The sequence below is a fragment of the Bubalus kerabau genome, chromosome 4 (genome assembly GCF_029407905.1).
Source record: "Bubalus kerabau isolate K-KA32 ecotype Philippines breed swamp buffalo chromosome 4, PCC_UOA_SB_1v2, whole genome shotgun sequence".
Classification (NCBI taxonomy): domain Eukaryota; kingdom Metazoa; phylum Chordata; class Mammalia; order Artiodactyla; family Bovidae; genus Bubalus; species Bubalus kerabau.
In genome coordinates this window covers 144075220-144098105 of record NC_073627.1, presented here as the reverse complement: position 1 = coordinate 144098105, position 22886 = coordinate 144075220, and the positions used below count along the sequence as shown (strand labels likewise).

Below are 22886 nucleotides of genomic sequence, written 5' to 3'. Positions count from 1 at the left end.
TCATTCTTCCCATTGTATATACTTTGTTGAGTTTTGTCAAATGCATAATGTCCACAATAACAGAATCATATAGAATAGTTTCACTGCTCTGAAAATCCTCTGATTTCTATCTATTCATCCCTCCCTTCCTTCCTCCAAACTTAAGCAACCACTGAAAATTTTACTATTGTTTCTATAGTTTTTCCTTTTCCAGATGGTAGTGTAGTTGAAGTAAGACATTCATAGTGTTTTTAGACGGGTTTCTTTCACTTAGCAATGTGCGTTTAAGGTTCCTCCACGCCTTTTTGTGACTTGATGACCCATTGAAAAATATATATTCCATTGCCTAGATGTGCTATGATTTGTTTCTCTATTGGAGGACATCTTGGCTATTCCCAAGTTTTGGCAATTGTGAATAAAGCTTCTATAAACATCCATGTGCAGGTGGTTATGTGAATATAAGTTTTAAACTTAAGTGAATAACTACTAAGGAACACGGTGCTGGATCATATTGTGAGATTATGTTTAGGCTGTAGATTCTGCCAAAGTAACCATAATATTTTATATTTCCACCAACAGTAAATGAGAGTTTCTGTTGCTCCACATCCCCACCAACATTTGGTGGTGTGAGCATTTCGGATTTTAGCTACCTAATAGGTGTGTAGTCAGATCACACTGTAGGACATTTATTTATGTTAATTGAAGTAAAGTTGATTATAAGCTATGTAAGTTACAAGTATACAATATAGTGATTCATACTTTTTAAAGTTTATACTCCATTTATAGTTATTATAAAATATTGACTATATTCTCTTATTGTACAGTATAGCCTTGTAACTTATTTTAGATGTAATAGCTTATACCTTTTAATTTCCCATCCCTTGATTGCCCTTTTCCCTTCCCTCTCTCCAGTGATAACCACTAGTTTGTTCTCTATATGAACCTGCTTCTTTTTTGTGCTATTCACTCGTTTGTTGTATTTTTTAGAGTCTACATATAAAGTGATACCATATAGTATTTATCTTTCTCTGTCTGACATTTCATTAGCATCAGATCAGATCAGTTGCTCAGTCGTGTCCGACTCTTTGCGACCCCATGAATCGCAGCACGCCAGGCCTCCCTGTCCATCATCAACTCCCGGAGTTCACTCAGACTCATGTCCATCGAGTCAGTGATGCCATCCAGCCATCTCATCCTCTGTCATCCCCTTCTCCTCCTGCCCCCAATCCCTCCCAGCATCAGAATCTTTTCCAATGAGTCAACTCTTCGCATGAGGTGGCCAAAGTACTGGAGTTTCAGCTTTAGCATCATTCCCTCCAAAGAAATCCCAGGGCTGATCTCCTTCAGAATGGACTGGTTGGATCTCCTTGCAGTCCAAGGAACTCTCAAGAGTCTTCTCCAACACCACAGTTCAAAAGCATCAATTCTTCGGTGCTCAGCCTTCTTCACAGTCCAACTCTCACATCCATACATGACCATAGGAAAAACCATAGCCTTGACTAGACGGACCTTTGTTGGCAAAGTAATGTCTCTGCTTTTCAATATGCTGTCTAGGTTGGTCATAACTTTCCTTCCAAGGAGTAAGCGTCTTTTAATTTCATCGCTGCAGTCACCATCTGTAATGATTTTGGAGCCCCCAAAAATAAAGTCTGACAGTGTTTCCACCGTTTCCCCATCTATTTCCCATGAAGTGGTGGGACTGGATGCCATGATCTTCGTTTTCTGAATGTTGAGCTTTAATCCAACTTTTTCACTCTCCACTTTCACTTTCATCAAGAGGCTTTTGAGTTCCTCTTCACTTTCTGCCATAAGGGCGGTGTCATCTGCATATCTGAGGTTATTGCTATTTCTCCCGGCAATCTTGATTCCAGCTTGTGTTTCTTCCAGTCCAGCGTTTCTCATGATGTACTCTGCATAGAAATTAAATAAACAGGGTGACAATATACAGCCTTGACGAACTCCTTTACCATGTTGTTGCAAATGGCAAAATTTCATTCTTTTTATTGCTAAGCAGTATTCCATTATATGTATGTGTATATATATATCTGGATATAGATATGGATACCACATCTTTATCCATTCATCTGTTAATGAACACTTAGGTTGCTTACATATCCTGGCAATTATAAATAGTGCTTCAGTGAACACTGGGGTCATGTATCTTTTCAAGTGAGTGTTTTAGGTTTTTTTTTTTTTTTTTAATATACCCAGGAGTAGAATTGCTGGATCATATGTAGTTCTATTTTTAATTTCTTAAGAAACCTCCAGACGGTTTTCCACTGTGGCTGCACCAATTTACATTCCCACCAACAGTGTATGGGGATTCTTTTTTCTCCACATCCTCACCAGCATTTGTTATTTGTGTTCTTTTTGATGCTAGCCATTCTGACAGAAGTGAGGTGATAGCTCATTGTAGTTTTCATTTGCATTTCCCTGATGATTAGCTGTGTTGAGCATCTTTTCATGTGCCTGTTGGCCATCTGAATTTAGGATAATTTATTTTTTAACAGAGCAGCCTAGGCGCCTGAGCCTCACAAATGCACTGCAGAGATAGGCAGGAGTGGAAAGCTGTGACATATTAATGCATTCCGAGTCTTGCATGATTCAAAAATAATTTTCTTCATCATCATTTGTATTCATTAATGTAGCTAGTTTCAGTCAGGTGTCAGAACTGATGAGCACTCTCAGAGGCCCTCTTACCCGCTCCACCGTTCATACTGAATTTTTCCCCCTTGCAGCACATCCTTCACTGACCCTCAGTTTTAGAGAGCTGGTCCTGTGGGCTTTTCAGCTTATTGTCAGTGCAGTGAGTTTGCAGCTGATTTGCCTGCAGGGGAAAAGCATCTTGCTGGAGGTATCTTCTGCTGTCATTTTGGACAGTACCTCATAGAGTTTGTGTTTATGTAGATGGTCTCTTGGAATTTCCTGGCTTTAGTTTTCTCTTGTGCCTGATGAAGGTCAGTGTCAGTAATAGTCATGATTGTCAGCTCAGCAACTCTGCCTATTTCAAGATTTTTGCATCCTGGTGGTAAAAACCAAAGATCCAGAAAATCAACAGGATATTCCCATGCTAGAGGTAACATACATTCTGTACATCACGTACCATCTTAAAAATCTTTTTAAAAGCCCTTCTAAAAAAATCTCAGAGCTATTTCTCCAAAGTTTTGCTTTTCTCAGTTTTATCTCATTAATAGTAATTATAATACTAATAGGAGAGGGTGCTGGGAGTCTTAGAGCTGTTCTTGCATAGAAAATATACTTCTTTTACTCTTATAAACTTATGTGTGTATTGTTCATATAAAATATATGTGTGCATATGCGTATTATATATAATAAACATATATATATATATATATATGCTTCCTGGTGGCTCAGTGGTAAAGACTTCACCTGCCAATACAGGAGACTTGGGTATGCTCCCTAGGTCAGGAAGATCCCCTGGAGAAGGAAATGGCAACCAGTTTGAGTATTCTTTTTTTTTTTTTAGTTTGAGTATTCTTGCTTGGGAAATCCCATGGACAGAGGAGCCTGGCAAACTATAGTCCAGGGGGTCACAAAAGAGTTGGACATGACTTAGAGACTAAACAACTACTATATCCATATATATATATATATATATATATATATATATATGGATATGATTATCTAGGGTATTCTAGGCCAGCACTGTCCAGTAAAACTTCCCCAGATGTTTTCTGCACTGTCTACTACGGTAGCCACTTGCCACATATGTCTGTTAAACATTTGAAATGCAGCTAGTGCAACTGAGGAACTGTATTTTTCATTTTTAATTAATTTAAATGTAAATTATATGGTCCTATGTGCTTAATGGCTGAGAAATATAGGGGAGGACATAGATTGCTTGCTCAGTGCTAACTCTTTCCTTTGGCAAATTCACAGATATTTTATAGGAGGTAGAAATAAACTAAATTTGGAAACCTTTTGGCCTGTTAACTTTAACTATGAAATTTGAGATGCTTATTTAAAAATTTCTTTCTTGATGTGATTTTCTGTGTCAAGTCTGGCCCCAGATAGTTCTTGAGAAGTTTGTAAATGACGCACAGGAAGTTTTAGGAACATGAGGCTTCAATGTTTCCCTTGATGTCCTCTGTGGGCTAGGATAAAGAGCCAAACAGTGCTGAGCTTTAGAGTCCCATGTATAACAAGAACCACAGAGAGTAAGTACACTGTTAAGAGGTCTAGCGTCAGTGATGGATGGGACTGAGCAGAGCTATGGAATGAATTCCCTTTGCTCTGGAAATTTCTGATTTGGAAACCAGAGAAGTCAGGTGACTGGGAAGTGTATTAGTCAGGACTGGCTAGGGTATGCTGTGATAACAACAGGTTCAGCCTGAAATCTCAGGGACTTAATATCACAAAGGCTCAGGTCTTGCTCTTTCCAAATCTAATGTCATTGGGCAGCTGTTTAGAGCCTTTGTCCCTCATGCGGTAACTCTGTGATCCTGGCTGTTGCTATCTTGCTCTTTCATCATTGAAGCCACCAAGTTCCGTGCAGGAGAGAAAAAGAGCGTGAATGGTGGCACACACCAGCTCTTAAGTGTTTAGACCCAAAAGGGACACAATCCCTTTTGCTCACACTCCAGGGGCCAGTGCTTAACCTTGGCTTTGACTGTGCAAGGGGGCTGTGGAATGTGGAGGAGCCCAGAGATATTTGGTAAGTTGCGAATTTGTTAAGTTGTGAATTTGTTAAGCAATTAACAAATCCTCTGCATTTAAAAAATTCCAACAGTTTAGAATGATTTTGGAATTTTCAACTATTTCCATTAATTCTCTTAGATATAATTTGGGAGGTTGTGCAAAATATTTTATCTCTAGGCTTTTGTTCCAGTTTGGAATTCACTGCGATACTCTGTTTATGTAAATTTGACTTCTGTTTCTTTTTTAACATTTGGTGCTACAATGCTAATTCACCTTAAGATCCTTTGGGCACAGGCATTCATAGATTTAAAAGAAAATTATGATAATTTCATTATCCATTTGAGCAGTTTTAGTTCACCTCTTTTGGGATGTCGATTGGAGAAGGGAATGGCAACCCACTCCAATATTCTCGCCTGGAGAATTCTATGGACAGAGGAGCCTGGCAGGCTACAGTCCATGATGTCACAAAGAGTTGGACGTGACTGAGTGACTTACACTTTAAAACACAAATGGAAAGAGTATCATACATAATTTCCTCAAGCTTGTACTGAAGTTGGGCATTACTATAAAATTTTAGAAGCCTGCTGTGATTTGTTTTGTTTATTTTTAGCTTTGCAAAACCAACTGTACTATATATCCTGGTGAAATGCATACTTCATTCATAACGGCCAGCTTTAAAGTGGCAAACATGGAGAAATCACTGTTTTTCCTAAATCTCTTTCTCCCATATCACATCTTAAGCCAATCATCTGTTGATGGGCACTTGAGTTACTTCCATGCCTTGGCAATTGTAAATTGTGCTGCTATGAACATTGAGGTGCATGTGTCATTTTGAATTGGCGTTTTCATTTATTTTCCAGATATATACCCAGGAGTGGAATTGCTGGATCATATGGTAGCCCTATTTTAGTTTTTTAAGGAACCTCCATACTGTTCTCCATAGTGGCTGCACCAATTCACAATCCTACCAACAGTGTAGGAGGGTCCCTTTTGTCCGTATCTTCATTAGCATTTGTTATTTGTATACATTTTCAAGATGGGCATTCTGACTGGTGTGAGTTGATACCTCACTGCAATTTTGATTTGCATTTCTCTAATAATTAGCAATTAACAAGCACTTCTTTTTTTTCCTCTTAAAATGTTATTTATTTTAAATTAGAGGATAATTGCTTTACAATGTTGCATTGGTTTCTGCTGTATCACAGTGTGAAGCAGCCATAGGTATACATATGTCCCCTCCCACCTCCCACCTCATCCCACTCTTCTGGGTTGTTGCAGAGCACCAAGTTGAGCTCGCTGCGTCACACAGTGAATTTCCACTGGATATCTATTTTACATATGGTGATGTATGTTTCAATGCTGCTTTCTCAGTTTGTCTCACCCTCTCCTTCCCCCACTGTGCCCACTCTTCTGTTCTGTATGTCTGCATCTACTGCTGCCCTACAACTGTTAATCAGTACCATTTTCCTGGATTCCATATATATGCATTAATATATAATATTTAATAAGCACTCCTTGATGATTCTAACATTGGGATAGTCTGGGAACTCTGCTTAATTTTATTTTGAAGTAACCAAGTTTGTCTAGGAATGGGAGGTTGAATTCTTGTCAGGTTGAAAACAGGATTATTTTTACACAAATAAGGTTAATGACAAAACACTAGTTAGTGTCCTTGACAAAGTACAGTTGATAAATTGGGTTGTATTTAATCAATTTCTCAAACTTCAGTCATTACTCTGCAATTTTCACAATTTTTGCATGGTCTCATAATTTGTAGTTATTTGTTTAATGTTTTTCTTTCATTACATAAACCAACTTATTGAAATGGGAAATTTCATGCTGTGAAATTGTGATTTTATCATTAAAAAGTTTTGTATACCACTTTTAATTATTTCAAATACTCAGTGTGGAACCTGCATCATATTTGGGGGGCACAGTGTAAATTAATTCATTGTTCCAATGTAAGAAGGTCACTGCTTTTAAAGTACTAGTTTATGGATTTATTGGCTGAATTATGCCCTGTAAGCTTGAGATATGCAAACATGCTTGTCAGAATTCAAGCATTTACATTTCATTCGTAGCCTTTATCAAAGCAGAACATTTTTGGTTATACTAATAAATGGTTAATCATAATAAATGATCATCAGCACTGACATTTTTAATGTAGTCATTTGTTTGACCTCACCTTTAGTTGGCTGTGCTCATCTATTTGCTTATGGTGACCACAAAAAAAATAACTATTTTCAAATAGCCTTTTAAAAAAAGTAAATACTAAGTCCATTACCATGAATTTTGTTTCAGAAAAGCTGCTCACTCTACAAATCACTAGATACATATATTTTCAGACATGGAACATTTTCTATGTCCTGCAGAAGGTTTATAAGGTAAATTTAAATGTGTGTACCATTGGTGTTTTTGGCAATTTGAAATAATATCTAATAATTCCATCTTAACTGAGAGCTACATTCTTTCTATTTTCTTGTATTTACCATCAGTCTAAAACCCTCTCTTGACCCCGTGTCCTCCTCAATTACTACCTTGAAAGGAAATTTCTCTCCTCCCATGCAACCCACTCCAGTGTTCTTGCCTGGAGAATCCCAGGGACGGGGGAATCTGATGGGCTTCCATCTATGGGGTCGCACAGAGTTGGACACGACTGAAGCGACTTAGCAGCAGCAGCAGCATGCTTCCTTTGCCCACTCCAGGTAGGTTTTTCTCCTCTTATCAAGGCGATCAATGGCTTTTGCTTTATTTAATTCAGCAGCTGGTTCTCGGATCTCATCTTACTTGACCTATGGGCTGACGTTGACACAGATGGCTATCTCTTCCTGGAGACTTGTTGTCACTTGGCTCCCAGGACCCTTTCCCTCCACCTTGATTTCCTTTTATCTCTCGGTCTCTACTTCTCCATCCCCTTGGCTGAGTCCTCCTCATCTGTCCTCATCTCATCTGAGTCCCTTTACACAACTCAGATTAAGACAGTGAAATAAGGACAAAGATGCATGTAGAGAGATGTTTCACAGCATAATTTAAGTAAACAACTGGAAACAATAGGAGGAAGGAAGGTTAAATAAATTATGAAATGTTCATGTGATGGAATATTGTATACCTGGTAAAGTATTTTTTCCAGGTGTAATGAAGGATACTGGAAATATCAGTGATCTTTTAAATTAAAGTAGGATATTCAACTGTGCTTATAGAATTATGCAGTTTTATAGAAAAAAATCACATACATATACAGTTCAGTTCAGTTGCTCAGTCATGTCTTACTCTTTGCGACCCCATGAACTGCAGCATGCCAGACCTCCCTGTCCATCACCAACTCCCAGAGTTCACTCAAACCCGTGTCCGTTGAGTCAGTGATGCCATCCAACCATCTCATCCTCTGTCATCCCCTTCTCCTCCTGCCCTCAATCTTTCCCAGCATCAGGATCTTTTCAAATGAGTCAACTCTTCGCATGAGGTGGCCAAAGTACTGGAGTTTCAGCTTCAGCATCATTCCTTCCAAAGAAATCCCAGGACTGATCTCCTTCAGAATGGACTGGTTGGATCTCCTTGCAGTCCAAGGGACTCTCAAGAGTCTTCTCCAACACCACAGTTCAAAAGCGTCAATTCTTCGGCGCTCAGCCTTCTTCACAGTCCAACTCTCACATCCATACATGACCACTGGAAAAACCATAGCCTTGACTAGATGGACCTTTGTTGACAAAGTAATGTCTCTGCTTTTGAATATGCTATCTAGGTTGGTCATAACTTTCCTTCCAAGGAGTAAGCATCTTTTAATTTCATGGCTGCAGCTACCATCTGCAGTGATTTTGGAGCCCCCAAAATAAAGTCATCCACTGTTTCCACTGTTTCCCCATCTATTTGCCATGAAGTGATGGGGCCGGATGCCAAGATCTTAGTTTTCTGAATGTTGAACTTTAAGCCAACTTTTTCACTCTCCTCTTTCACTTTCATCAAGAGGCTTTTTAGTTCCTCTTCACTTTCTGCCATAAGGGTGGTGTCATCTGCATATCTGAGGATATTTCTCCCAGCAATCTTGATTCCAGCTTGTGCTTCATCTAGCCCAGCATTTCTCATGATGTACTCTGCATATAAGTTAAATAAGCAGGGTGACAATATACAGCCTTGACATACTCCTTTTCCTATTGGGAACCAGTCTGTTGTTCCATGTCCAGTTCTAACTGTTGCTTCCTGACCTGCATACAGGTTTCTCAGCAGGCAGGTTAGGTGGTCTGGTTATTCCCATCCCATCTCTTTCAGAATTTTCCACAGTTTATTGTGATCCACACAGTCAAAGGCTTTGGCATAGTCAATAAAGAAGAAATAGATATTTTTCTGGAACTCTGTTGCTTTTCAATGATCCAGCGGATGTTGGGAATTTGATCTCTGGTTCCTCTGCCTTTTCTAAAACCAGCTTGAACATCTGGAAGTTCATGGTTCACGTATTGCTGAAGCCTGGCTTGGAGAACATATATATATACATGCCGACTCAAAATATCATATATATGCATAGACAAAAGGCAGGTATAAATATATCACAATTTTGACAGATGTTAACTATTTGGAAAATTCCAAAAGGATTATGCATTAATACAGTCCATGGAATTCTCCAGGCCAGAATACTGGAGTGGGTAGCTATTGCCTTCTCCAGAGGATCTTCCTGACCCAGGAATCAAACGGGGGTCTCCTGCATTGCAAGCGGATTCTTTACCAGCTGAGCTATCAAGGAAACCCATAAAGAAAATAGTTTTTGTGAGAGAAAGCAAAAACCTGTCAAGATGGCAGAAAGAGCTGCTTCCCTGGGTAGGTTTCCAGCGAAGAGTATGGCAAAGGGGCCAGTGGAGAAACATCGCAGATTTTCCTGAACCACTTCTTTTCGATATTGCCTTTTTATTTTATACTAGTGTGAGGTCCAGGGGTATAATGCACATTCACATTCTAATCTTATAAGAAAAATACCCATGGAAAAACTTGATGTGGTTTTTCTGAATATCCATGACCTAAAAATATTTCACTCCTGGAGGAGTCGGAACAAAGGGAGATGGAAGGAAGCCTTCTACGCTGTACTGCTGGAGTCACCAGCTTTGACTCTGAGCTTAAGGTGTAGGAATGAGTCGTAAATACCCATCCACACCTGTTCTAACATCTTTGAGTGACCAGAAAGTTATGGAGTGTAGACATCTTTCAGTAGGAAAGTGGAGTTTGTTGAGGCACATTTGGGGCCACTTTGCAGGGAGAAACCAAGCCAAATCCCATACCATGTTTACAGCCCAATGAGACAAGATTTTTTGAAAAAAAAGATTATTTAATTAATTTACTTGGCTGTGTCTGATCTTAGTTGTGGCATGCAGGATTTTCGTTGTGGTGCACAGGGTGCTCCCTGGTTGTGCTGTGTGGATTCTGTAGTTGCAGCACGTGGGTTTAGTTGCTCCGTGGCATATGGGATCTTAGTTTCCCCATCAGGGATTCAACCTGCGTTCCCTGCAGGGCAGGCAGATGGTTAACCACTGGGCCACCAGGCAAGGCCCAGAGACAAGATTTCTTAATGGGCAGGTTGTAGGTGCTTTATTATCATGTCCCCTGTGAAGTGCTCCTGTATTAACCGGGACTTATGGTGTGGTTGCTGTCTTTGTTGAACTCTCTCAGTGTGTCACTTTTCAGTTTCAGAAGAAAGAAATTTCAATCAAATCACCTTCCATTTAGGACATTAATTAATGAGGGCAAGGTTGCCCTGCAATGACCTAGGAGAATGACAGGAAGTCTTGATTTATTCTTTTTTTTAAATTTATTTTTAATTTTATTTTATTTTTAAACTTTACATAATGGTATTAGTTTTGCCAAATATCAAAATGAATCCGCCACAGGTATACATGTGTTCCCCATCCTGAACCCTCCTCCCTCCTCCCTCCCCATACTATCCCTCTGGGTCGTCCCAGTGCACCAGCCCCAAGCATCCAGTATCTTGCATCGAACCTGGACTGGCAACTCGTTTCATACATGATATTTTACATGTTTCAATGCCATTCTTAATACATATGGGACTTTTCCCCTTGTGCCCAGGCTGTGATACATATACATTTTATAATTAAAATTATGTATTTCACAATTACATACAAGAGTAGATATTAACCGACAGCATCAACTGCCATCCAGTTTCAGAAGTAGCATGTTAACAAATATATTTAAAAAGGATTAACAAATATGTGAGCCCTACCCCATGGACGCTGGTCCCTGTCCTTTTTCTTCCCTCTCTGGCATTACTGCCATCCTGAATTTGGTGTCACGTGCACATGTCAATTTGCTTTGGGGAGGATAACTTTTCCTGGCAACCATACCCAGTTAAGTAGACGAGAGCTCAAAATACCACTTCCCGACAGACTGTAATGTAATCGCTCCCCTACAGTGGTCGGGGTGAGCCTCCAAAATGGTTTTCTTGGCTGACCTTCCCATTTTCCATTGTGCCGGTCCCACAAGGGTTTGTGTGGAAGGACATGGATCGACTGAAGCTTTTGGTGTTGCTGATGTGGCAGAATCTTCCAGACAGGTGACCCCTGATGACTCATCACAGACCCGGAGTCCTGGTTGGTGCCCTTCAGCATGTGGTATCTTTCTCCAAGATGGGTGGGTGAGTGTGTGTGTATTTGGTGGGGGGCAGTTACTGGACAAAGCTCCTCAGTATGCCTGTCCTTCCCAGGGCTCTGGCAGAGAACATTGAGTCCAGAGAGTCAGGAAATCCAGCAAGCATCACCTTTATTGTCTCCAATCACGTTTATGATCTTTTCTTGGTCACAGTTCAATTTGTTATCAAAACCCTCCCCTCTTACCCCTGGTGGAACAGCAAACTAATTACTGTTTCTTTTTATCTCAAATTTCTGCAGTCAGATGTTCTAATTGCTGTAGCTAAGAGGATACAAATTAAGTGCAGTGATACTTCCTAAAATACTCTAGGTATTCCACTAAAAAAGGGGTTTCATGGGATATGCTAGTTTAGATAAACATCTTGAAAAATGGCAGAACTTCACAGAACCTTCAGTCCTAGTGCTTCCTGGGATTCTCCAAGAGTGAAATGAATATACATGGGTGGTTATCAAAGTCATAATTTTTAAAACTGGAGCATCTCATGAAATGATGAGCTTGGGACAGACTTTGGGCTCTACTGGAGTGTAGTATTTACTTTCCATGCATTTTCCCCCACTTTATTATGCTTGCTTTCTAAATGGTTGCTTTGGGCAACAACAGGAACTCTGTGTGTGTGTGAGAGAGAGAGAGAGAGAGAGAGTGAGGGGAGAGGGAGAGAGAGGTGTGTTAACAAGTTGGATCTTCCACAAACTGGTTAATTAGTCTATAAGTCTGCAAATTATAGAAAGCTCACTAAAGGCATTTTTTGAAGGATTTTGGTTTTCTAGCATCTGCATCTCCTCATTCTCCAAATCCCAGTTGTGCCAAATAGATGAAAAGTTAATTCCATTATGGAGTGCAGAACTGCAGAAGGAAGTTCAAAAAAGGCCCTGTTGTTTTTCCATTGCAACATTTCCCAGGAGTGTCCGTCTTTGGGACCTACTCTGCCGCTAATGGTCTGGTGTTTTTGACAGATTTGCGGTTGTTTCTGCTTCTGGGATGAGCAGACTGCAGGGGAAGTTCCTGTAATGACTGTGGGGAAAAGGCACAATTAGCAGATAAAAAGCCAGGTGATAGAAAATAAAAAGAGATTGGGTGTTAAGTGTGTTTTAGGGTTGGACACTGACTGAGTGACTGAATTGAACTGAGAGTGGGGGGATTGAAGGCAAGAAGGTCAGGAAACACAAATCATATTTATTGGGATTGGAACAGTGTTTGGCTGTCCTCTTGTCTTTGAGATTTCAGTGATCTGCCCCTGGGGGTGTGTGACCTGGGAAGGCTGAATATAAATCATCAGCCACTTTGTTTCTCTTATGTTGACTGGACTTGGTTGTTACATTTATTGAGATTTTCATTAGTGAATTTTTTACCTGAAGGCATTAATTTTTAAGAGTATTATTATTTTAACATACTATTATTTTTAGCAGTATTGTGTACATTTTTTCTCAGCTACTTGAGGTTGAATCGAAAATAACAATTTTTAAAAGTAGTGAGTTCAGTACAGCTGTATATAAGAGCAGTTTTTAAAAATCTCATGTTGAATGACTAAATTTGCATTTAGAAGATGGTGAAGTCCATGCACTGTGTAGAGCTAATGTCTGAGACAGAAGGGAAATGGTACCTTTGATTGTGGGCACCAGACAGTCCAGGTGGCTCTGCTGAGTTTCGTGATGAACTTATATTAGTTTGTTATTCTAAATGCCCAACTCTCAACTGGTCCTAAAACATGGCACCCAGGCCCCGTAGTACAGTGGTTGGAACTTTGCTTTCTTTCCACCTCTGCTTACCTAATATGAGATCTTGCAGGCTTCTGCCACAGGTCACACCAGGGCCACTTGACAGGGCTGTTGAGATGGCTGGAGACCTGAGCAGAATAAAGAATATCCTCTTTTCCTCCTGTCATTTATGAAACACACACACATACACACACATGTCTGTGGGAGTGAGCTTCTGCTGAAGGGGGAAATGGGAGACTTCTGACAGTTTCACAATTTATTCACTCTTAATTTCTTTCCCCCATTTTCCTTGTAGGATCTTCTTCGTTATGCAGCATGGAAATTGTCTAAATTGTTCCCTGTTCCTATTTTTTACTTTGTCAAACATTTAATGGGGGACCATTAAATGGGGGGACCATGCTGATGGTCCAGCCTTGGATTTTGTGAGTGGGAAGGAGATTTTTCAGTGAAGGAGATATGGTGCCTGCCTGCCTTAAAAACCTCACTATTGAGTGGGTGGAACTTGTGTGGGTAGCTGGAGAGGACTTCATGGAGAAAGTGAGTTGTGAGTGTGAAATGAAGTGAGGAGAATGATTCAAATATCAGGAGAGTGGAAGTATTGTGACCAATTTTTTTTTTTTCAAACATGATTCCCCTTTTCTAAATTGTAGATATTCTACTTATGCTTCATTGGCCATTTATCTTCTTGTGTAATCCCTTGTGTTTTAATCCATAGGATTAAGCAATAGCATATTTCTTTTCACTGTTGATCAGTTCCTCTGTGGGTTGCAGTTGCATCCAGGACTAAATTTGCATTGAAGGATGGCTAAGTTTCAGTGGAGCTGTGTGAAATTAATGTTAGCTTAGGACTAAATGCAGAGTAAAGTGTTTCAGTGGAGAAGGCAATGGCACCCCACTCCAGTACTCTTGCCTGGAAAATCCCATGGACGGAGGAGCCTGGAAGGTTGCAGTCCATGGGGTCGCTAGGAGTCTGACATGACTGAGCGACTTCACTTTCACTTTTCACTTTCATGCATTGGAGGAGGAAATGGCAACCCACTCCAGTGTTCTTGCCTGGAGAATCCCAGGGACGACGGAGCCTGGTGGGCTGCCGTCTATGGGGTCACACAGAGTCGGACACGACTGAAGCGACTTAGCAGCAGCAGCAGCAGCAAAGTGTTTCAGAGGGGCTCCAAACAACAACATTTTTATTTTCGTCTTTCCTTTTTGTGCATTGGTATGTTCCTTCTGCAGCTGAGTTGAAGGAGAGCATATTACCGAGATGTTTGTGCATCCTTGATGCCAACTATTTCCTTGTATGTAGGTTATGTAACTATAATAGAATTCTAGGGAAAAAACCTCAGTGGTTCAGTGTGCTTCTTTACAAAAGAGATAAAAGCAGTATATATTTTAATAGAGTCACCCCAAACTTCAACTCTATTCATGTCCAAAAGCCCCCAATGTGTAGTCAGCCCTGGAAAGTCTCTTCGCACTCTCCTGATATTTAATCATTCCGTTTTCTGTGCTAGTTCGTTATACAGAATGATTTGTGGTTAAATCTCTCTCTCATTAAGGGCTCTCCTAGTATGTCTGCATCCCCCAGTCTGCAGACCAGGACTGTCATATAGGGAGGGCTTAGAAAATATTTGCTGCATTCAATTCATTTGTTGAGAGCCTCTATTGTGGTGTTGGAAGTTCACCAACTCCAGCAGTGTCCTGGAGATCTGTTATTAGATCCCATCTATGTCTTCAGAAGCCTTTCAGCAGATTTCTGAGATGAGGTGGTTTGTATTAAAATTCAGTTTCTTACAAGTAGAGAGAAATATACAGATGGTCTTTATCTCTTATTCCACTGAGATAGGCTTTTTGGAGTGGGGATGAGAGGGAGGCGGTAAAGTCTTGGTGCTTAGGAATAATTAGAAGTGCTTTTGACAAAACCTGTTTGATTCATTTGGTACGGTGGCTTTTTGGTGACCTTTCATAATCCACTACTAATGGCATTTTCCCCACTGGCATAAATTTTACTTTCTGTTGATGATAACTTGGGTGACACCATTAATATTCTCTTCTTGCTCTGCTGAAAACAGCAGCATGTCAAACGCGATGAATGGCAGGGGTTAGATGGGAAGTAATGCTGTTTGCAGCGCAAGCAGTGTTGAAAGGATCCCTGCTAACCAAATGCTTAGACAAAACATGCTTACAGTGGTGCTTGGGAGGATATTCATAATCAGTCTATGGCGTCATGTTGATTTAAGATGTCTTTGTTAATGCAAGAGTTTACTTCAAATTTAGCCATAGTGCTGAATATTCAGTGATTGCTATCAAAGGACTTAGTGGGGTATGTGTGTGTGTGAATGGAGATATTAACTAATGTTCCTTTAAACAAAGGCATAGAGTAAGTCCCATTATGTTATAGGTTTTAAAGACTTAGACATAGATTCATGGGCCAGTGGAAACAGGTGGGCTCACCTGGTAGAATACATAAGCTGAGATGAGCCAGGGAAGGGTTTGGTCACTTGACTGGCAAGCACCCTTGAACTGCCATGTGTGGAAAGTGCATTCTTTTCCCTGCCGTCTGCTGGCTGCCAAATGTAGCTTCCCAGGGACTCTGGAGGCCCTGGTGATGGGCAAAACCTTAGGCTATTGTAAAGTGTACAGCCTAGAAGAGATGCTCAGTGCTGGTCTGCCTTGGTGAGCTATCAGCATTATAAGTCGGCAGAGTATGTTTTTGTAGCCCCTTTGGTCTCAGCTTCAAAACTGTGTCTCTGTATCCCACCGCTGCCATCTCTATAGGGCTTCCCTGGTGGTTCAGAGGGTAAAGCGTCTGCCCGCTATGTGAGATACCGGGGTTCGATCCCTGGATCAGGAAGATCCCCTGGAGAAGGAAATGGCAACCCACTCCAGTTCTCTTGCCTGGAATATCCCATGGATGGAGAACCCTGGTAGGCTACAGTCCATGGTGTTGCAAAAAGTTGGACACGGCTGAGCGACTTGACTTCACTTCATGGAATTTAGTGAATGTATGTTATTCACTGTTGATCAACAGAAATGTTTTGTCTGTACAAGGGGGTAATGTGAATAATTCTTTGTGGTAGGATTATACATTAATATACTCATATAAACATTATAGTATATTTTACATTGAGCTTCCCTGGTGGCTTAGATGGTAAATAATCTGCCTGCAATGGAGGAGACCTGAGTTCAATCCCTGGGTCAGGACTCTTCTTGAGAATCTTCCCCTGGAAAAGGAAACGGATACACATTCCAGTGTTCTTGCCTCGGAAATCCATGGACAGGGGAGCCTGGTGGGCTATAGTCTATGGGGTTGCAAAGAGTTGCCCATGACCAAGTGACTAAAACATATACACATTTTTTACATTTTTTTTAATATATATGATACACATTGAACTTTGTACCATATATCCATTAATATATTAGAATCTGGTAAAAGAGCTTTAACCCACTCCAGTGTTCTTGCCTGGAGAATCCCATGGACAGAGGAACCTGGTGGGCTGCTGTCCATGGGGTCGCACAGAGTCGGACATGACTGAAGTGACTTAGCGTGCATGCATGCAAAGGAGCTTTTTTCCTCAAATTTGTTGAAGGTGTTTAAGAATCATTGGCATGTAGGGAACTTGTATTCTCTTGGTTAAATCCACCTAATTTTTATAGATCTTATGTGTGTGTGAGAGAGAGAGACACGATACATTAGTGCCTGAGTACAGAGCTGGAATTCAGGTTTTGTAACACCTGGCACAGCACTCTTTGTACTGTGCTGTGCTCTGTTGCTCCAGTCTTGTCCAACTCTTTGCAACTCTATGGACAGTAGTCTGCCAGGCTCCTCTGTCCATGAGATTCTCCAGGCAAGAATGCTGGAGTGGGTTATCATGCCCTCCTCCAGGGGATCTTCCTGACCCAGGTATCGAACCCGAGTCTCCTGCATCTCCTGCGTTACAAGCGGATTCTTTTCCTGCTGAGCCACTGGGGAAGCCCCTCTCTTTGTACTACCCCACCTAGCTTGTCCTTTCTTTGCTCTTTCCTGAGTCATATCTGGGTAGTGGGAATCCCAAAAGTGAACTCTTAAAGATGCAAAGTAGTGTTTCCCACTGGGCTTCCCTGGTGGCTCAGACAGTAAAGAATTTGCCTACAATGCGGGAGACCTGGGTTTGATCTCTGGGTTGGGAAGATCCCCTGGAGAAGGGCATGGCAACCCACTCCAGTATTCTTGCCTGGAGAATCCCATGGACAGAGCAGCCTGCTGGGCTACAGCCCATGGAGTCACAAAGAGTCAGACATGACTAAGCGCCTTTCACTATCACTAAGGAGTATTTCCCATCTGTCCCTGAAACGGAGGATCAGTGAGGCTGCACTGCACCCCAAGGGTTTGACAGGAAAGCCAGCTTTAGCTGTGAGACATGATACGTCTCTCATTCAGAATTTAATGATCTGAAGAACTCAACTACTTCTAAATTATTTTCCTCAGTTTTAATGAAATTGCTTAGTGTAATTAAGTGCTATGTGGCAGTAAAGCACAATGCACTATTTACAGATCTCCTGTCTCCTAAAGATCAAAATGGGACTGGAAAATTAGTCGTGTTCCTGTTAAATTATTTATGAATTACTCTGTGGTTTAATGAGATGGTTGTTAGTGTAAGGGCAAACCAGCTGATTTTCTGCATCAGATTACAGAAGGACATTTTAGATCAGAAATATAAACTATAAGTGTATGTAATTTTACACACCAGTGAGAAAATGGCATAACTCATGTTGGCTGTCTATGAATGATTTTCTCCAGCCCCCTGTGCAGAATTCTGATCTAGGTTCATGTGTCTGATGTCATCTCGATGAGAATTTATTAATGAATGCCCAGACATAGCTAGTCATTGATGTTTGTTTCTCTGCCTGAAGCCTCGGGACAGAATTACACCAGTCCTCCAGAACACAAGGAAGCTAAGGCATTGACATATGTTTATTTAGTATCCACAGCAGTGGACTTTATTATATGTTTTTTTTGGGGGGGCGGAATTAATAGACTATATCTCTAGATATATGTCAGAAGATAGAGACTTTCTCTATATTGTTTCTTTTTTTTTTTTTTTTACAACTGCTTTGGTTTTACTAGGGTGCAAATAATATTTCCCAAGCCCAAGTCATTTCCCTTCCAGTAGATTTGAGACTTTTTCTTGACTAATCACTGATATTTTTACTTCTTTGAAAATTGGCAACACATTTGTAAAATATAGATGTCTACGCTTGACTGAATCCTTTTTCCTTTGCCACATTTCCCCATGATTGATTGAGGGGATTCTGTGACTGGGAAAAATTCCAGTGCCTATGTTATACTCTGTATTGGCAAGGAATATTATTTAAAAACATGCTTACTTGCTTAAGGTCCCTTCCTATAGCTAGTGTGGGAACAGAGAAGGAGAACTTCATCTAGGTAAACTCTTTAAAGAAATTTATTAATATAAAGGATTGTGGGGGGAAGTTTTATACTAATTGTTAAGGAAGACTTTAAACATATTCTCCTAAGGAATAAGCACTTACCTTTTTTTTTTCTTTTTAAGAGTTTTTTGTTTTGTTTTGTTTTGTTTTAATTGGAGCATAGTTTCTTTACAATGTTGTATTGGTTTCTGCTGTACATTAAAGTGAATCAACTATACATAAACATATATTGCCTCCCTCCCACTCCACCCCTACCCCACCTTCTAGGTCATCACAGAGCTGAGCTGAGCTCCCTGTGCTATGCAGCATATTCTCACTAGCTATCTATTTTACACATGGTAGTATATATATATGTCAGTGCTAATATACACTCATAATATATGTCTCTCAACTTGTCCCTCCCTCCCTTTCCTCCACTGTGTCTACAAGTCCATTCTCTATGTCTGTGTCTTTATTCCTGCCCTACAGATAGTTCATCAGTATGATTTTTTTTTTAAATTTTATTTTATTTTTAAACTTTACATAATTGTATCAGTATGATTTTTATAGATTCCATATGTATGCGTTAATACAAAGTATTTGTTTTCCTTTTTCTGACTTCACTCTGTATGACAGACTCTAGGTTCACCCATGTCACAGCAAATGACCCAGTTTCATTCCCTTTTTGGTTGAGTAATATTCCCTTGTGTACATGTACAACATCTTTATACATCCATTTGTCAATGGATGTTTAGATTTCTTCCATTTCCTGGCTATTGTAAATAGTGCTGCAATGAACACTGGGGTACATGTATCTTTTCAAATTATGGTTTTCTCAGGGTGTATGCCTAGTAGTGGGATTGTTGGGTCATATGATAGTTTTATTCCTAGTTTTTAAAGGAACCTCCGTATTGTTCTCCATAGTGGCTGCATCAACAGTGCAAGAGGTTCCCTTTTCTCCATATCCTCTCCAGCATTTATTGTTTGTAGATATTTTTTGCTGATATCCATTCAGTCCACTGTGAGGTCATACCTCATTCTAGTTTTGATTTGCATTTCTCTAATGATCAGATATGCAGATGACACCACCCTTATGGCAGAAAGTGAAGAGGAACTAAAAAGCCTGTTGATGAAAGTGAAAGAGGAGAGTGAAAAAGTTGGCTTAAAGCTCAACATTCAGAAAATAATGATCATGGCATCCTGTCCCATCACTTCATGGGAAATAGATGGGGCAACAGTGTCAGACTATCTTTCTGGGCTCCCAAATTACTGCAGATGGTGACTGCAGCCATGAAATTAAAAGACGCTTACTCCTTGGAAGGAAAGTGATGATCAACCTAGATAGTATATTGAAAAGCAGAGATATTACTCTTCCAACAAAGGTCCGTCTAGTCAAGCCTATGGTTTTTCCTGTGGTCATGTATGGATGTGAAAGTTGGACTGTGAAGAAAGCTGAGCGCCGAAGAATTGATGCTTTTGAACTGTGGTGTTGGAGAAGACTCTTGAGAGTCCCTTGGACTGCAAGGAGATCCAACCAGTCCATCCTAAAGGAAATCAGTCCTGAATATTCATTAGAAGGACTGATGCTGAAGCTGAAACTCCATTACTTTGGCTACCTCATGCGAAGAGTTGGCTCATTGGAAAAGACTCTGATGCTGGGAGGGATTGGTGGCAGGAGAAGAAGGGGATGAGAGAGGATGAGATGGCTGGATGGCATCCCTGACTCAATGGACATGAGTTTGAGTGAACTCTGGGAGTTGGTGATGGACAGGGAGGCCTGGCGTGCTGCGATTCATGGGGTCACAAGGAGTCGGACACGACTGAGTGACTGAACTGAATAATCAGTGATGTTGAATATCTTTTCAGCACTTATCCTTAAGCTCCAAAATTTCACCAGAAATATTCTCTTCCAATGATGAAAATAAATTCTCTGTAGTGAGTCTGAAGGCCTACTGTGTGCCTTTAGAATCAGCAGCTTTTTCTGAAATACATTTCTCGTGGCCCGTTAGGGGTGTGTGCAGGCTCAGTACATGCGCTTGGATTCTTTACACCCCACATAGGTTTAAATTCACACCCTGTCATTTTATACTGTGCCACAGTTTACATTTGCATCAGACAAGGTTTTAGTTGTAGACGTTAGAATCCACAATAGCTCACTTAAACACAAAAGGGTTTATTAAGTGGTATAGACTCAATGGCAGAGTGGTAAATGGATTCAAACAAATTCAGGGCGGAGCTCCCAGGAACAGTTCCAAAACCGCACTGTCGAAGCAGACTGTCAAAAGTGCTGCTGCCGCTGCCACGACCAGGGGGCTGCCTGCCATGCCAGGATGTCCCTGCAACAGCTCCTGGTCCGGAATCACGCCTCCTCTGCCATCTCCTAAACTTACAAACACAGCTCATGTGGCTTTCAGAGGTGGGAGTGGGCCCACATTCATGGTTGGATTCTTTGAGTTAAATTGGTTTGCTGGTGGCATCTATGCTCCTTCCTGCCTGTGGGTTTGCATGAGCTCTTCCGCTTAATTGGGATACCTCTATTTCTTCCCTTCTGATTGAATATCCATCCTCCTTCCTTTTTGGTTTGTAGCCCAAGATATCTTATTTCCAAGAGTCCATCCCTATAGCTGCTGGCTTCAGAAACTCTCCTATTTCATAATGTTTTACAATACTTTTTTAAAAAATAAAAATTGTATATATTTAAGAATGTAAAAATGATGCTTTGATATATACATTGTGAAAAGACTTCTGCGTCTGTCACATCGCACAGTTATAATTTTTGTTGTGAGAACACAAGATCTACTCTCAGCAAATTTTAGTATGAAATGCCATATTATCAACTGTAAATACCCTGCTGTACATTAAATCTCTAGAACTTATCATTTTACGTAATTGAAACTTTCTTCCTACTGACCGGCATCTCCCATTTCCCCTACCTCTCTGCCCTGGTAACTGTCACTGTACTCGCTGTGTCTATGATTTTGACTATTTTAAGATTCCATATATAACTGAGATCAGACAGATTTTTTTCCTTTCTGTATCTGGTTTATTTCCCTTAATATAATGTCTTTCAGGTTCATCTATGAGGACAGGATTTCCTTCTTTTTTAAGGCTGAATAGTATTCACTGTGTGTATATATATATGTACCACAAATTCCATCTGTCGATAGACACTTAGGCTGTTTCCGTATCTTGGCTGTTGTGAATAATGCTGCATGGAACATGGGAGTGAAGAGATCTCTTCAAGATACTGATTTCATTTCTTCCAGATATATATGCTGAAGTGGGATTTCTGGATCCTATGGTAGTTCTATTTTAGCTTTTTGAAGAATCTTCATACTGTTTTCCACAGTGGCTGCACCAGTTTACATCTCTAGCAACAGTTCACTAGGGTTGTTTTTCTCCATATCCTTGCCAATACTTGATGTCTTTGTCTTTTTGGTAATAGTCATACTAACAGAGTACTTATTATATTTATGAAAAGTGAAAGTGTTAGTTGCTCAACTGTGTCCAACTCTGCGACCCCGTGGACTATAAACCACCAGGCTCATCTGTCCATGAAGTTCTCCAGGCAGGAATACTGGAGTGGGTTGCCATTCCCTTCTCCAGGGGATCTTCCTGACCCAGGGATCGAATTCAGGTTTCCTGTATTGCAGGCAGATTCTTTACCATCTGAGCCACCAGGGAAACCCATCATATTTATGTACCAATTATTTATGTTGAAATATTAAGAAGTTTATGTGTCCTATTTTTCTGAATAGTAACTACACACTTTATACCTGTTTTCATCCCCTAAACCTAGTAGAATATACTATGGTAGACCTTTGTTCTTGGTATCAACTATAATCATTGACAGCATCAGTTCAGTTCAGTCACTCAGTTGTGTCCGACTCTCTGCCACCCCATGGACTGCAGCATGCCAGTTCATCACCAACTCCCAGAGTTTACTCAAACTCATGTCCATTGAGTTGGTGATGCCATCCAACCATCTCATCCCCTTCTCCTTCCGCCTTCAATCTTTCCCAGCATCAGGGTCTTTTCAAATGAGTCAGTTCTTCACATTAGGTGACCAAAGTATTGGAGCTTCAGCTTCAGCATCAGTCCTTCCAATGAATATTCAGGGTTGGTTTCCTTTAGGATTGACTGGTTTGATCTCCTTGCAGTCCAAGGGACTCTCAGGAATCTTCTCCAACATCACAGTTCAAAAGCATCAATTCTTAGGTGCTCAGCTTTCTTTATATCCAACTCCCACATCCGTACTTGACTACTGGAAAAACCATAGCTTTGACTAGATGGACCTTTGTTGGTAAAGTAATGTCTCTGCTTTTTAATATGCTGTCTAGGTTGTTCATAGCTTTTCTTCCAAGGAGCAAGTGTCTTTTAATTACATGGCTGCAATCACCATCTGCAGTGATTTTGGAGCCCCCCAAAATAAAGTCTGTCACTGTTTCCTTATCTATTTGCCATGAAGTGATGGGGCTGGATGCC

The 22886-nt window shown here is 40.5% G+C and overlaps 1 protein-coding gene across 21 annotated transcripts in view; it reads left to right on the top strand.

Moving 5' to 3' along the window:
* The window catches only part of FRMD3 (FERM domain containing 3), a 396931-nt gene that overhangs the window by 74923 nt on the left and 299122 nt on the right, over positions 1-22886 (top strand). For 2 of the 21 annotated variants that reach the window (XM_055578902.1, XM_055578905.1), the window contains exon 3: positions 4584-4654. The exons of 18 other annotated variants lie outside the window; for them this stretch is intronic. Coding sequence is in view for 1 of the 3 variants with exons in the window: in XM_055578890.1 (XP_055434865.1) it covers positions 11199-11225 (27 nt within the window). In the remaining 2 variants the exon portion in view is untranslated. Of the gene's footprint in view, positions 1-4583; positions 4655-11183; positions 11226-22886 lie in introns of those variants that run through there. One more of the 21 variants, XM_055578890.1, reaches the window with a different exon arrangement.